This window comes from Epinephelus lanceolatus, chromosome 1 (genome assembly GCF_041903045.1).
Source record: "Epinephelus lanceolatus isolate andai-2023 chromosome 1, ASM4190304v1, whole genome shotgun sequence".
Taxonomy (NCBI): domain Eukaryota; kingdom Metazoa; phylum Chordata; class Actinopteri; order Perciformes; family Serranidae; genus Epinephelus; species Epinephelus lanceolatus.
The window spans coordinates 48304326-48318614 of record NC_135734.1 but is presented as its reverse complement, the minus strand read 5'-3'; the positions used below and the strand labels follow the sequence as shown (position 1 = coordinate 48318614).

The 14289-nt window shown below is 39.9% G+C and overlaps 1 protein-coding gene across 2 annotated transcripts; it reads left to right on the top strand.

Annotated features, from left to right (window-relative positions):
- Positions 1–498: 498 nt before the first annotated feature.
- Positions 499–13209, top strand: pigu (phosphatidylinositol glycan anchor biosynthesis, class U). Of its 2 annotated transcripts, none has more exons than XM_033627697.2 (12): positions 499–652; positions 2522–2586; positions 2827–2886; positions 3202–3264; positions 3626–3735; positions 4315–4415; positions 4665–4762; positions 5786–5940; positions 6136–6279; positions 6385–6509; positions 9473–9615; positions 9767–13209. In XM_033627697.2, the coding sequence occupies exons 1-12, from the start codon at positions 523–525 to the stop codon at positions 9878–9880; spliced, it is 1308 nt and encodes a 435-aa protein (XP_033483588.2). In that variant the 5' UTR covers positions 499–522; the 3' UTR covers positions 9881–13209. The 2 variants fall into 2 exon arrangements, with proteins under 2 accessions (XP_033483588.2, XP_078027702.1); XM_078171576.1 differs by having other exon boundaries at positions 6136–6283; positions 6389–6509.
- The last annotated feature ends 1080 nt before the right edge of the window (positions 13210–14289 follow it).

Here is a 14289-nt window from a genome sequence, read left to right as displayed (position 1 = left end):
AAAATGAAAAAATGTTCTTAGCGGAAACCCAGTAGTGTAATGTGTCTAACTTTACAGAGCTTTGTCAGTTGTGTTTTGATCCAACGCATAAAGAGTCCCGGGGTGAAAACATACTAAGGGCTTATGGTTCCGTATTCCCTTCACTGGCTGACTGAAAAAAAGAGACATTCACTGTGTACTACTGACCTTAGGAAAAAGTTTGAAAACTAACCCTACAACGGTTTTTTTGTAGCAATTTATAATATTAAATACATTGATTGATTTATTTATAATAATAATATTTATTTATTTATTTATTTATTTATTTATTTATATAATAATAAATTATTATTTTTTATTATTTTATTATTATCATTATAAACATGATGCAAATCAAGCCTAATATGTATTATTTATTGGTTTATTTAATATACGTCTAATATATTTTCCGTTTCGATTCCGTCCCGTCCAGTTTCCTCTGCAACAACAAGACTTCATTTCCCATGGTGCACCTCGCAGGGCGGAGAGAGCTTCCTTGTGAAGATGGCGGCTCCCCTGACTCTACTTTTGATTGTAGCCGTTACGGTCCGCGCAGCTCTGTACAGATCCAGTTTAGCGGACCTGATCTCAGAGAGGGTGGAGGTGGTGTCTCCGTTAACCGCCTGGAAGAGAGGTAAGCGGGGTGTAGCGGCTTTTTGGGGCCGAATTTTCCCGCTGATACGCGGCTTCGGTTCCCTCCTCTCCTCGGCGCTGTTACCCGGTGATAGGTCGGCAACCGGTTTAGCTAAAAGAAGAAAATAACAATAAAGATAATAAAAACTGTCTTTGCCGTTCTCTTTCAGAAAGATTACTAACGCCACATTGAGTCTGATAAAACAGCTTCGTTGTGGTTTATGTCGCTCTAGATGTGAATTAGTTTTGACTCGTTAATTTTCTAATGGAGGTTCTTCATTATGTTCAAAGATGATGGTGCAGCAACCATCAATAAGAGTCATTAACCACTGACACGAGGGGTGGAAATTAACTAAATTATCATTTCAGAGTGTTTATACTTCACTCGAGTACTAATACTGCCCTCCTGATACTACAGCTCTAAACACTACTGTACATTTGACTGTGCTTCACTGTCAATGATAATATAACCAGTTTCCAATAAGGGACTGTTCGTTATTTATGTGAGGGGACGGGGTGGTGCAAAAAGGGGAGGCATGTAAAATTAATTTTTAAGCACATGGGAGGGACTTGTGTTTATGTTGGCTCAGGGGAGTGGCACACAACTTAAACTAACTGTATTTTGTATTATTTTACCACCTATTTATAAAGAAAACATGCCTTCTAAACCTGAAAGCGGGTTTTGAAGGCATGTTTTCATTTCTGTCGTGACCTCCTCCAAAAGCTGCTGCAGATTTCCCCCAGAACAAAGAGCATTGGTGTTGTCATTTGATGGCTATATTCAGCGTCCTGGCAGAGGGTAGTTCTCTTAAAGGAGCTAATTATTTCAAGATTGCAGCTTTTAAAATGCTATCAGGGTGGTACATTTGGAAATGCCACAACCTCCCAGTTACATTTCACCCTTTGTATTTGTTTTAATCTTCTGTTAATGTTTTTTTTTTTATCTGTCCTCTTGCCTTTTTTATTTTTAAAACCCAAAATGTTATCTGCATTAAACTTATTTGTAAAACTGAAAAACAGTAAGAAACAAAAAAAAAAACAAAAAATGTTTCAATACAGATTTTTAGCTCCTGTAATGTGCATTTTTCCAGTTTTTAATAAAAACTGTTTAGTTTCTGTATCTACCAACAAAATATGAAGCCTCATTTCAACCTCTGGACGTCGTGCTGAAGTGAAGTCCGTTAATTGAGACACACTGTGGTTTTTGTATAAAGGGATACACACACACACACACACACACACACACTGCCACCACCACCACCACCCTTCATAGATTGTTCATTAGGCAGCTGTAACAGGAAGTTGCATCATTGTATCCTGCAGCCGATTGTACTGAGAGAAGAGAGGACATGATGATGATGATGATGATGATGATGATGATGATGATGATGACAGCCCACAGCTGGATAATGGCACTGTCTTTCTGTGATATGTAGGGTTGCAGCAGTGTACCGGTTTGAAGATATACTGTGATATGAAAATTTTGACGCTCATCACGCCGTGATTTATTTGCTTATTTATAATATTAAAAATAAAATTGCAGCTGGACGGAGACTGTCACCTTTATTTTAGTTATTTTCAGAAGGGAGAATTTGTACACATAAAAAATAGTTCCACGTTTTAATTATAGATATAAAACATTCGTCCAACCAAAAATAAACCTTTTATTTTTATTCCTTAAGGGTCATTCTGACTAATGATGATGATAATAATAATAATAATAATAATAATAGTAATAATAATGATGTAATACTGTGACACCCTGATATTTTCTGAGACAGTTATCGTACGGTGAAAATCTCATATCATCGCAACCCTACTGACATGTTGTTTTGTTTGTTTGTTTGTTTGTTTGTTTGTTTGTTAATAGTTGTTGAAGGATTGGCTCTTCTTGACTTGGGAGTCTCACCGTACTCTGGAGATGTTTTCCATGAGGTGAGATACACACACACACATATACACCCACAAATACGAGGGGTGGGAATCACCAGAGGCCCTACGATACAATATTACCATGATATCTTAGTCTTAGTAAACAAGAATTTCCTTTGGATAAATTAAATTCTATGGAATTGAATTGAAACACAATAACATCTACATAAATGTGTGTTATTGACCCAACATCATGTTTGTGTTTGTGCTCTGATCCCAAACTTCCTTTTCTTTTCTCTTCAGACTCCTCTCATCATTTACCTCTTTCACTTTGTGGTGGACTATGCAGAGATAACATTTATGGTGCGTATGAAGATGTGTTTATAAACTAATCAAGACATGATGTTTTTGGCTGAATCTTTCCAACACCAATGTTTCTCTGTTGAGCTGTCATAAAACACTATTAAAAACTAATTTAGATGCAAAGGCTTCGGATTTGCTCTGGTTAGTATACAGGATGATTTTCTGTCATGTTAGCCAGCAGTCTGCATAATAATTTAAACTGCTTTCCCCGTGACAAAAAAAAATTCTGCCTCCAGTGATTTGAAAATAAAGTATATGGATTTTATGAGGATTTTTTGAGGCTCAGCTGCTCGTTCTGTCTTTCTGTCTGGTTAGTTGGCAGATGTGATCACTGCTGTGGCTCTCTACATGATAGTGAAGGACTACAACAAACAAGTGGTAAGACAACTGTGATGTTTCTTCAAAAATAAACGAAAAATAGATTTAGAAAAAATTCGATATCAAAGGGAAATTCCAGTCTTTTTCGACATTGAGATATTGCTTTTGTGGCTGTTTGTGTTGTGATAACTTTGCACTCACCACCTCTGTTATAGAGGCTCAGGGAAACACAAGATTGATATGGACATCGTATGATAACTGAGTTATGATCAATGAATGATATAATTTCTACAGATTAAACATGGATTCATTGTTAGTGTATTAAATTTACTGATACATTGATATTCAGTGCAGTATGTGGTATATTTGGGGTATTGTCCAGTGTTGTGACATGTTTGACAAGGTGTTGATGTTGTTTCAGTTCAGGAAGCAGAAATTTGCTCTGGAGGCAGACCGCTATCCCCTCGACTGTCTGGAGCTCATCAGAAGCCCAAAAGAGATGTACTACATCCCTCTGAAAGTTGCCATGTTGTAAGTATCAAACACCTCCCAGAGTGATTTAGGACGCATTCACACTGGCGCTATTTGGTCCGCTTTAAACGAACACTGGTCCACTTCCACGGATAGTTTGGTTAATTTGGAGTGGTGTGAACGCTCATTCTGGTGAACTCTGGTGTGGACCAAACAAGCAAACCCTGGTCCACTTGAAAACTGGGGGTCTCGGTTCACTTGCAAGTGAACCCTGGTGCAGTTCGCTTACAGTTGGAAATGCAAACGGACTGTCCAGCGAACCAAAGAGAGGAAGTGACGTAGACTGCAATGCATTTTGGGTAGAAAAAAATACCAAAGCCAACAGCGCAAACCAGGAGAAGCACACAGTTGCTGGAGACAAAAACTTGAGCTCAGATTGGTTGTTAGTCGTTACAGACACGGACAGTGCAACAGGTACCAGAGTTCTGCAAAGACATTTTAGAAAATGCTAAGTTCACATTATTTAGATATTTATATATATTTGATAATAGTGGTGATTGTAGCCTAAAAGGCCATGAAGGAAAAACCACAACCTTCTAAAAAGTTGCTTGTTGTATCTCACTGTTTCTTCTCTCACAGTTACCTGTTGAACCCGTTCACCATCCTGTCCTGCGTCGCCAAGTCAACCTGTGGCCTGAACAACGTCGTCATCGCCCTCTTCATCCTCGCTACAATAAAAGGTAACGTTTGATTCCAGCTATAAACATGATGTGATTCTTCAAAAGGCATTCCACAGTTTTGGATCCATAACTGACATTTCTGCCTGCGTGAGACACGACTAATTCATTCATTATTGTTAGCACAGTGTGTTATTTTATTCATAAGAAGGAGCACTTTGAAATTGCTTTGATTGTCAAACTTAAAATGGCTGCAACAATTAAATCATACAGTGACTGTTTAATTGCAGTTTTTCTGTGTCTGTGTTGCAGACAATGTTTTGCTGAGTGCCATATTTCTGTCCTTGGCCACATATCAGTCCATCTATCCTCTCACTCTGTGCGCTCCAGCGCTGCTCTATTTGATGCAGGTACGTTCTGTATGAATGGACATGTGCGTTCCCCTCCTCTTTTTCTGTTGCTCTTTTCTCCTTTACCTTATAATTTCCTGTATTTCATGCCTGGTTCACACTACATGATGTCAGCCTGATTATTGCCCGACGCAGCATTGCACGGTGTCAGCTTGGATTGTGAATGAAAATGAGTGTCGTGCACGATAATCCATCGTTTCATCTCGTGTAGTGTGTCATAGTAGACGTCAACCAAGGCCAAGTCTGGGATGCCTCATGATGTCCCAGCAGCAAGTCCAGTGTGTTTGATTTTCTTTTTGTCGTTCATGACTGCTCCCGTCACAGCCGTCACTTTGACCAGTAGAAACACAGAGTGACCTGCTGCCATGGAAACTGTAGGACAACAGCACCACAGCCTTTATTATATTTCGTGTAGGGATGTTACCACACAGAGTAAAAAGGAAAAATGATGGCGTGAAACAGCAGAGGCACAACTTGTCGAGCACCACCATTAGCATCCAGCTAACAAAGAATGTTATTTCTTCATAATGGTGGATTTAAAGTAATAAAATAAAAAACAGTGGCGGGGCTTTTACTGCAGAGGCTACCAGCCTCATTTGAAACAGACTACATTATAAACAGGTCTTTATGTATTATCTCTGTACTTTTATATTTTTACTTTTAGTCCACTCCCATTGCCTTCATTTCAAACTCAACACTTCCTGTATCTTTTTCAAATTAAAAGCCCCTTATCTTTTCGATTGGGAGAATCCCGTCATTTTCTAAACAGGCTTTTATTGTGAAACATTTGCAGGAACTTGTTGTGGAGGATTCAGTGGCTTGCATTGATTGCGTACGGTACTTCAGATGTAGCTCCTGACATCTGGGTGTGCTTCTTACGTTACTACAATCACATTTCGGCTGGCGCAGGAGCAGCCGTAGTGACTGAAATAATAGTAATAATAATAGAAATAGCACACAAATAACGATGACTAATCTGCCTTTCGTTCATGCCATTCCATGTTTCCGTGCCTTCTCATCCAGCATCGGTATATCCCACTGAACTTCCGGCGGTTCAGCTTCTGGTGGTTCATCGCTCAGTACGCCTTCATGTACCTGGGCAGCCTGTTCGTCATCATCTGCCTCTCCTTTTTCCTGCTCGGCTCGTGGGACTACCTGCCGTCTGTCTATGGCTTCATGTGAGTGGTGACCTAAATTACCTAGAAAGTAAAACTGCTTGTGTAATATATGACTAACCAGACCGGACAGAAACTGAGAGAGTTTTAAAAGTAAGACTGATAAGAAATTATTTTCGTAAAAGTTACTTTAGCTTTAAATGTGATCAGATTCTTTCCAGTTGTGGTCGTAGCATTGACCGTCTCTCTTCCCTCCAGTCTCTCAGTACCAGACCTGACCCCAAACATCGGCCTCTTCTGGTATTTCTTCGCTGAGATGTTTGAACACTTCCGCCTCTTCTTCCTCTGCGTCTTCCAGATCAACGTCTTCTTCTACACCATCCCGCTGTCCATCAAACTCAAGCAAGTCCTCTGCATCACTCGCACACCATCAAAGCTAACGCAACGCTGCTGTTTGTTCTTTTTATTTCATTTCTGTTCTTTATTCTGTGCATGTCTGTGTTACAGGGAGCATCCGGTGTTTCTTATCTTCATGCAGTTAGCTGTGATCTCCATCTTTAAGTCTTACCCCACTGTGGGAGACATCGCTCTCTACATGGCCTTCCTTCCTGTCTGGAGTCACCTGCACAGATGTGAGTAAAGAAAACACAAAAAAATGTTGCATATTAATTGTCACAAGATTCGATCCAGGTCTCTTAATATGAGCGGTTACATGGACAATATTTCTTAAACCTGTCTGAAATCACTCTGATCATAGATTCCAACTTAGCTGTTTACAATAACGCTTAATCATCAAAGCATTTAGTCAATATATACTTTTTTTTGGACAAGTGCAGAGGGTTTCTGCTCACTGTAAAGCATCTAATCGTGTTGAGATATTTCAATTCATTCAATACATAAAGCAGGGAGAAGAAGTGGTTCCCCTGTTAGTACCATTCAAAAGTAAGAACGTCAGTGTAACCCAGTTTTTTTGAAGCTACAAATTACAGATGTCCCTAAACACCTCACACCTCTACCAGTGTTTGTTAAACGTCTCATTTACAAGCTACCGCTACTGGTAGTGACAGCAAGGTGGTGCTGAGCTTGCATATTCTCAGTGTCAGCTTGCGTTTTCCCCAGGTACTCTGGCTTCCTCCCATAATCCAAACACATGCACGTCAGGTTAATTGGTGAGTCTAAATTGGCCAAGGGGTCAGTTGAGATGTTTCGGGCATCTGATCAGGATCCTCCTGGGGCGGCTCACATTAGAGTTGTTCTGGGCACGTCCAACTTGTGGGAGGCCCCGGGGCAGACCCAGAACACGCTGGAGGGATTATACAGTACAGGCCAAAAGGTTGGACACACCTTCTCATTCAATGCGTTTTCTTTATTTTCATGACTATTTACATTGTAGATTCTCACTGAAGGCATCAAAACTATGAATGAACACATGTGGAGTTATGTACTTAACAAAAAAAGGTGAAATAACTGAAAACATGTTTTATATTCTAGTTTCTTCAAAATAGCCACCCTTTGCTCTGATTACTGCTTTGCACACTCTTGGCATTCTCTCCATGAGCTTCAAGAGGTAGTCACCTGAAATGGTTTTCCAACAGTCTTGAAGGAGTTCCCAGAGGTGTTTAGCACTTGTTGGCCCCTTTGCCTTCACTCTGCGGTCCAGCTCACCCCAAACCATCTCGATTGGGTTCAGGTCCGGTGACTGTGGAGGCCAGGTCATCTGCCGCAGCACTCCATCACTCTCCTTCTTGGTCAAATAGCCCTTACACAGCCTGGAGGTGTGTTTGGGGTCATTGTCCTGTTGAAAAATAAATGATCGTCCAACTAAACGCAAACCGGATGGGATGGCATGTCGCTGCAGGATGCTGTGGTAGCCATGCTGGTTCAGTGTGCCTTCAATTTTGAATAAATCCCCAACAGTGTCACCAGCAAAACTCCCCCACACCATCACACCTCCTCCTCCATGCTTCACAGTGGGAACCAGGCATGTGGAATCCATCCGTTCACCTTTTCTGCGTCTCACAAAGACACGGCGGTTGGAACCAAAGATCTCAAATTTGGACTCATCAGACCAAAGCACAGATTTCCACTGGTCTAATGTCCATTCCTTGTGTTTCTTGGCCCAAACAAATCTCTTCTGCTTGTTGCCTCTCCTTAGCAGGGGTTTCCTAGCAGCTATTTGACCATGAAGGCCTGATTGGCGCAGTCTCCTCTTAACAGTTGTTCTAGAGATGGGTCTGCTGCTAGAACTCTGTGTGGCATTCATCTGGTCTCTGATCTGAGCTGCTGTTAACTTGCGATTTCTGAGGCTGGTGACTGGGATGAACTTATCCTCAGAAGCAGAGGTGACTCTTGGTCTTCCTTTCCTGGGTCGGTCCTCATGTGTGCCAGTTTCGTTGTAGCGCTTGATGGTTTTTGCGACTCCACTTAGGGACACATTTAAAGTTTTTGCAATTTTCCGGACTGACTGACCTTCATTTCTTAAAGTAATGATGGCCACTCGTTTTTCTTTATTTAGCTGATTGGTTCTTGCCATAATATGAATTTTAACAGTTGTCCAATAGGGCTGTCGGCTGTGTATTAACCTGACTTCTGCACAACACAACTGATGGTCCCAACCCCATTGATAAAGCAAGAAATTCCACTAATTAACCCTGATAAGGCACACCTGTGAAGTGGAAACCATTTCAGGTGACTACCTCTTGAAGCTCATGGAGAGAATGCCAAGAGTGTGTAAAGCAGTAATCAGAGCAAAGGGTGGCTATTTTGAAGAAACTAGAATATAAAACATGTTTTCAGTTATTTCACCTTTTTTTGTTAAGTACATAACTCCACATGTGTTCATTCATAGTTTTGATGCCTTCAGTGAGAATCTACAATGTAAATAGTCATGAAAATAAAGAAAACGCATTGAATGAGAAGGTGTGTCCAAACTTTTGGCCTGTACTGTATATCTCATCTGGCCTGGGAACGCCTTGGGATCCCCCAGGAGGAGCTGGAAAACATTGCTGAGGACAGGGGCATCTGGAATACTTTGTTCATCCCCCACGACCCGGCTTCAGATAAGCGGTTGAAAATGGATGGATAGATGAGTTTTAAGTAGTAGACCATTAAAATTTTGGCCTGCATTCGCCTGCATTTGTGGTTGTAGATGAAACAACATCGGTCTTACAACAAGCTCTTTACATACCATTTCCCAAAATACTGTTATTTTCTGACATTGCCAAAAAGCATGAGAGTAGTCTACATCCAAAGACCCGCACTCTCGCCAGCAGCTCTGGCAATTATGGAGATGCAAAACTAATCAGATTGTTCCATGAGAATTCATTCATTCACAAATTAGTGGTTGAATGGTGTATTTTCCACATATTATGCCAATCTTCGTCTGAAATTTGTACACTGACTTTGAGGTGTTTCACTCTGGAACAAAGTATTTGACCAACAGATTGACAACGTGTACTCGTCAAGCAATTGTTTTATTGAAATGAGATTTATTGTCATCTGGGAATTTTCTCGATTAACACCATGAAAATAAAAGGCAAAAAGTAATCATGCAATGAAATAAATAATCTCTCTCCTGGTTTCATGTCCTGTTCAGTCTTGAGGAACATCTTCCTGGTGTCCTGCGTCCTGCTCGCTTGTTCCGCTCTGTTCCCGGTTCTCTGGCACCTGTGGATCTACGCTGGCAGCGCCAACTCCAACTTTTACTACGCCATAACACTGCTGTTCAACGTAGCACAGGTAGGACGGTCTACAGAGTTAACCAAAGACTTATGTCTGATGTTGTTATTTAGTAATCATGTTGTATTTTCAGCCTGCTCTCTCATTTAAAACATTATTGATGATTTATTTATGTCTAATGATCAATGTCTTTATATTTATTCCCCATCAGATTCTGCTGGTGTCAGATTATTTCTACGCCTTCTTGAGAAGGGAACACCATCTCAGCTACGGACTGTATCTGAAGAGGAAAGACGGCTCAGAGGCAACACTAGTTCTTAAATAAAACACACACACTCATACACACATCGCTACACATACACATACGCTACCAGGCTGGCGGCCTCGACCAGGAATGGAGAAACTGCTGGAGGTCTCATGTATCCACAAAGGGAACAAACACAAACTGAGGAGGATAAAAGACCGTCAGAGCCACAGTTATCCTCCGAACACATGCAGGGAGTGTGTGTGTGTGTGTGTGTGTGTGTGTCTGGTACAACGTCATATGCAAAGTCACAACACTCAACATGTCAGACACATGCAGAGATGGGATATAGAAATCTTGTTCTTGCCATGCGAGACAAACAAACAACAACTTAACATCCTTTTTTCACTTTCTCCTCTGGAGCACTCTTATTTTGAAGCCTCACCCTTACCTGGAACCTGCGCCTGCAAGGGTGGCTTTTATTTTGAAGCCTACTTCCTCCTGACAGCCACACCTAGAAGAATTTTATTTTGACGCACTGTTTATCCCGCTGCTCCACCCTGGACATCTTTTACTGCGAAGCACCAGCTCTCACACAGATTTTTTTTCTTGAAGGAAGTCACTCTGCTCTGCTGGGGCTTTTATTTTGAAGCCTCTTTAAACATCAAAAGTTGGAAACTCCCTCTGATTTGATAATTTCTGATATCCATATTTTATTTGTGTTGTTTTATGTTTACCTGATTACATTTAAGGTAAAACTGGTTTGCTTTTTTGGGGGGAAACTATTTTCAAAAGTTTGTCTGGAAGCCTACAAATCTGTCTTTCTTTCTTTTTCCTCACTCTGTCTTACTTTCACTCCTTTTTATTACACAGTTGGCTCTTTAATGAACAAACTCCTGATTATCAGTGTTGCATCTCGCCTAAAGTGAAAACCAATGCTTACCTCATCATGGTACATAAAACTTAACTTCAGCCTCCTGAAAACAGAGATATTTATTTATAAATCACTCCGCCAACAAAAAGCTAGTCTCATAGAAACATTTGTGAATGTGTTTAAACAACTGAAGTGCTGAAGGAGGCTCAACAGTGTTTTGTGTTTGTGAAAATTACAATTTCATCATTTTAATCCCCATGAAAGTTTTCACAAAGGACACATTTCCTGTCACAAAGCAAAAGTGTGGGCTCATAATGTGCCACCTAACTAATCACTAAAGGCATAAAGGTTCTGTATGTAACTTCAATCATTTTAAATAGCCAGTGCATGAACAGGTTGTAAAGTCCCTTAAAAACGGAGACATTTCCCAACTTCCTCTGTTGCCTGTAACAACCTGTGAACAGCAGTGTTCAGTGTGAGAGAATCCAAAGGATGTGACGCGATGTACATGCTGAACCTTAACCAAGAAATCCCTTTCTGGCAAAGAACCCTCAAGATCAGTGGTCCCCAGCTGGTCCAGCCTCGGGGTCCAGATTTCCCCTTAGTCATTAGTTCAAGGTCCACACAGTTTAATACATTGAGCATCATACTTGCGTTTGGCCATGTCGTCAAACTAGTTTGCTGTCTCTGTCAAGGAGTTGTCCCTTAGTCACTTGCTCCACAGCAGAAAACAGCATTTCAAGGTAAAAGCTTTGTGCTGGAAATTCACTGTACTTAAAAATAAAGTGTGATTTTTACAAATGTAACACGCTTGCGAGTCACTTGTGGTCCATTCAGAATGGACTTGCGACCCCCCAGTTGGGAACCACTGCTAGAGACAAACTTCTCCCAACAGCGTGCAACATTAGCTAAAGTTAGCTTAAAAATGGTCCGCTAGCATCAACAAACAACTGTCACCCGCCACATATACTCCGTTTCTGTGATATAAATTTTGCAGCAGCAGCTCGGAGACAGACTTCACGGCTGAGGTTTGCGCTGACTGAAGGTCCATCTGCCGAGCTGCCGTCTGCTCTCCCCCCAGTGATGTTGGGAGCGTTCGTAAGGCCTTCGTCCAATTTGATGTCATTTGAAGTAACGGAGTGTTTTATTTCCACATGAATTAAAAAACGGTTAAATATTAATCACACATTCACTCTGTGCGGCGCTCTGCTGCTTGAGGAGTGTAGTGTACGAATAACAGATTGATACATTCCAACAGCGCTCCCAATTTATGAACGGTCCAGTTGGTGCCAGAGTGCGCTCTGAGCAGCGGGGTGCGCTAGCAAATTCTTGTCTCATTTTTGGACTGATGAACAGTAAATTCATTAAATTCAGTGTCCCTTTGTGTTAAAAAAAATATGACATGAAATATTGTGATTGTGTGGTTTAAGCTGGCTGATGCTAACTCATGCTAGCGTCCATGCTAACACAGAAGAATTGCTAGGTAGCTAAAGTATCAAAATACTGTATTCAGTGGACATTAGCTATTTCATCCGGACTCCTGGGGGTGGTTAGAAAATTAGTTTATCAGCTAATTTTAGGAAACAATCAATGCCAGGTCCATGCAGCGTAGTTAGGTTACAGCTCGCTGCGCGGCCAACAAGCTAACAAGATTAGAGAGCTAGCTGTAAAGCTACGCTGCGTGGTTTCCTTGATTAATGGAGTAGTTATATGATTTATATCGATTAATTGTTGCCGCTCTAATTGGGACAGGGCTCATGTTATTCTCATCTTTCAATCTGATTGTTTTTCCTTAATGTGGAAACAAGAAAACCACGACTGTAATCAAGAATGTGCTGCTTGTACAACAACTCTGCCTTTTAGAAGCTACTGATGAACATTTTCTTAGAAACCTTTCTTTAGGGATTTAAGTCACACCCTTAAAATAAGCCTTAAACCACCTCAGAGGTGTTGGGACACTGATCTAAAGCTCAGTTTTATTTTAATGTTGTTCTCTGACGTCCACAGATTAATGTTTTTGTTTAATAATTGTGAAAATAATCATTTGATTAACAACAAATTTCCCATAGAAAAGACCCATAGAAATCATTTTCACATCATCGTCTAAATACAAGCATTAACTGTTTATTATTGTGAACTGTATTTTAATACAAAATGAAAATAAGAGCTCACTGTACAATTACATAGAAATGTTATCTGTGCAACACAAACACAAGTCTGTTCAGTTGTTTTTTAAACCACTCATCTGTCTGAGCAGAACTTCAGTGATGGCCATTTTGATACCAATGAGTGAAGTGATGATATTTATTTATTTTGCTGCACTAAAAACTTTGCAAAGAGATTTAAATTGTTTTCTTTGATTATTTTTATTTTAGATAAAGGCGGAGCTCTTCTGTTGTTTTTGATACTGTATATATTTGTGTTTTGTTTTGTTACAGATATTAAAAATAAAAGGTTTGAAAGGGGTGATGTTAAATTTTATGAATGAGTGAACACGTCATAAATAATGGTTATTAAACTTGAGGTGTTGATTTTGCTTCTGTTTGTTTTTGATTGTTAGAATGTGTTTGTGTGTGTGAGGCGCTGGCAATGCATCATAATTTTAGCTTTTTGTTACTTTAGTTTTCCATGCAGAAATTAAAATGTAAAGTCAGATGTGAGACCAGCAACATTTCATACTGTCTGTTCCCCCCACTGAGCTCTGAGTCTACAGCCATTTTCATCAAACAAGTGTCGGAGATTTAAATCAAGACAAAGAAAAAACTCAACCAATTCACTAATATGTATGGCAGTATGTGTTCCCTCCAGTCCTTTTCATGAACTGGTTTCTGCACTTGAAAAGAAAAAATTGTGATATAAATTATAAACTGTCAGTTTGTCAGCCAGCAATAAAAAAAAAATCACAAATGGCTCCAAAACAGAAAGATAAATCAAAACATTTCTAACTTTTATTTAACACACTGGTCCTAAGGAAGTATTCCTTACAGTACTTATCAAAAATGGGAGGATACTTGAGCCTGCTCTATACAATGGAAACTGTTTTTTGGTTTGATGTATAAAACAACTGTTGACTTATTTACAAGATATTTTCGATTAAAAATAATTTATAATTTTCTAGCAGCTAGAAAAATGCTAAACATATGTGGTATTAGGGAATCAGATGAATGCTGGTTTTGTGGAACAGAATCTGAATCAACAGTCCATCTTTTTTGGTATTGTCACATTGTATCCGCATTTTGGGGTGAGGTTCAAAAACTATGCTCAAAAATGACTTTACACCTGGAGCTGGATCTCTTCTCTGTGATGTTGGGGGATGTTACAGCTGAGATACTGTACAGAGCTTGAGGAAGACACAGGATTTATTTTTCACTTTTAAACCCTAATTTTTATTCTCTTATTCATTTTATTTTTAGATATATTTTTTGTTTATATATAAATTATTGTAGAGATGTTACACAACCAGCGTGTTGTTTTTGCGATGTTTAATTAGTTTTTTTAACCAGAGAAAAAAGAAACAGGAGATGTGAAACATATTGGGACGTGGCCATCCGTTTAAAAGGCAGTGAAACTGATTTGAACGCGGCCCAAATATTCCCGGGAAAAAGCACTACGTCCT

Excerpts from the sequence above, each read along its gene's own strand:
- pigu (XM_033627697.2), top strand. The coding sequence starts at position 523 with ATGGCGGCTCCCCTGACTCTACTTTTGATTGTAGCCGTTACGGTCCGC. Across the intron at positions 2,887-3,201 it reads ATGCAGAGATAACATTTATG|TTGGCAGATGTGATCACTGC; the intron begins GTGCGTATGAAG and ends CTGTCTGGTTAG. Across the intron at positions 4,763-5,785 it reads CGCTGCTCTATTTGATGCAG|CATCGGTATATCCCACTGAA; the intron begins GTACGTTCTGTA and ends CTTCTCATCCAG.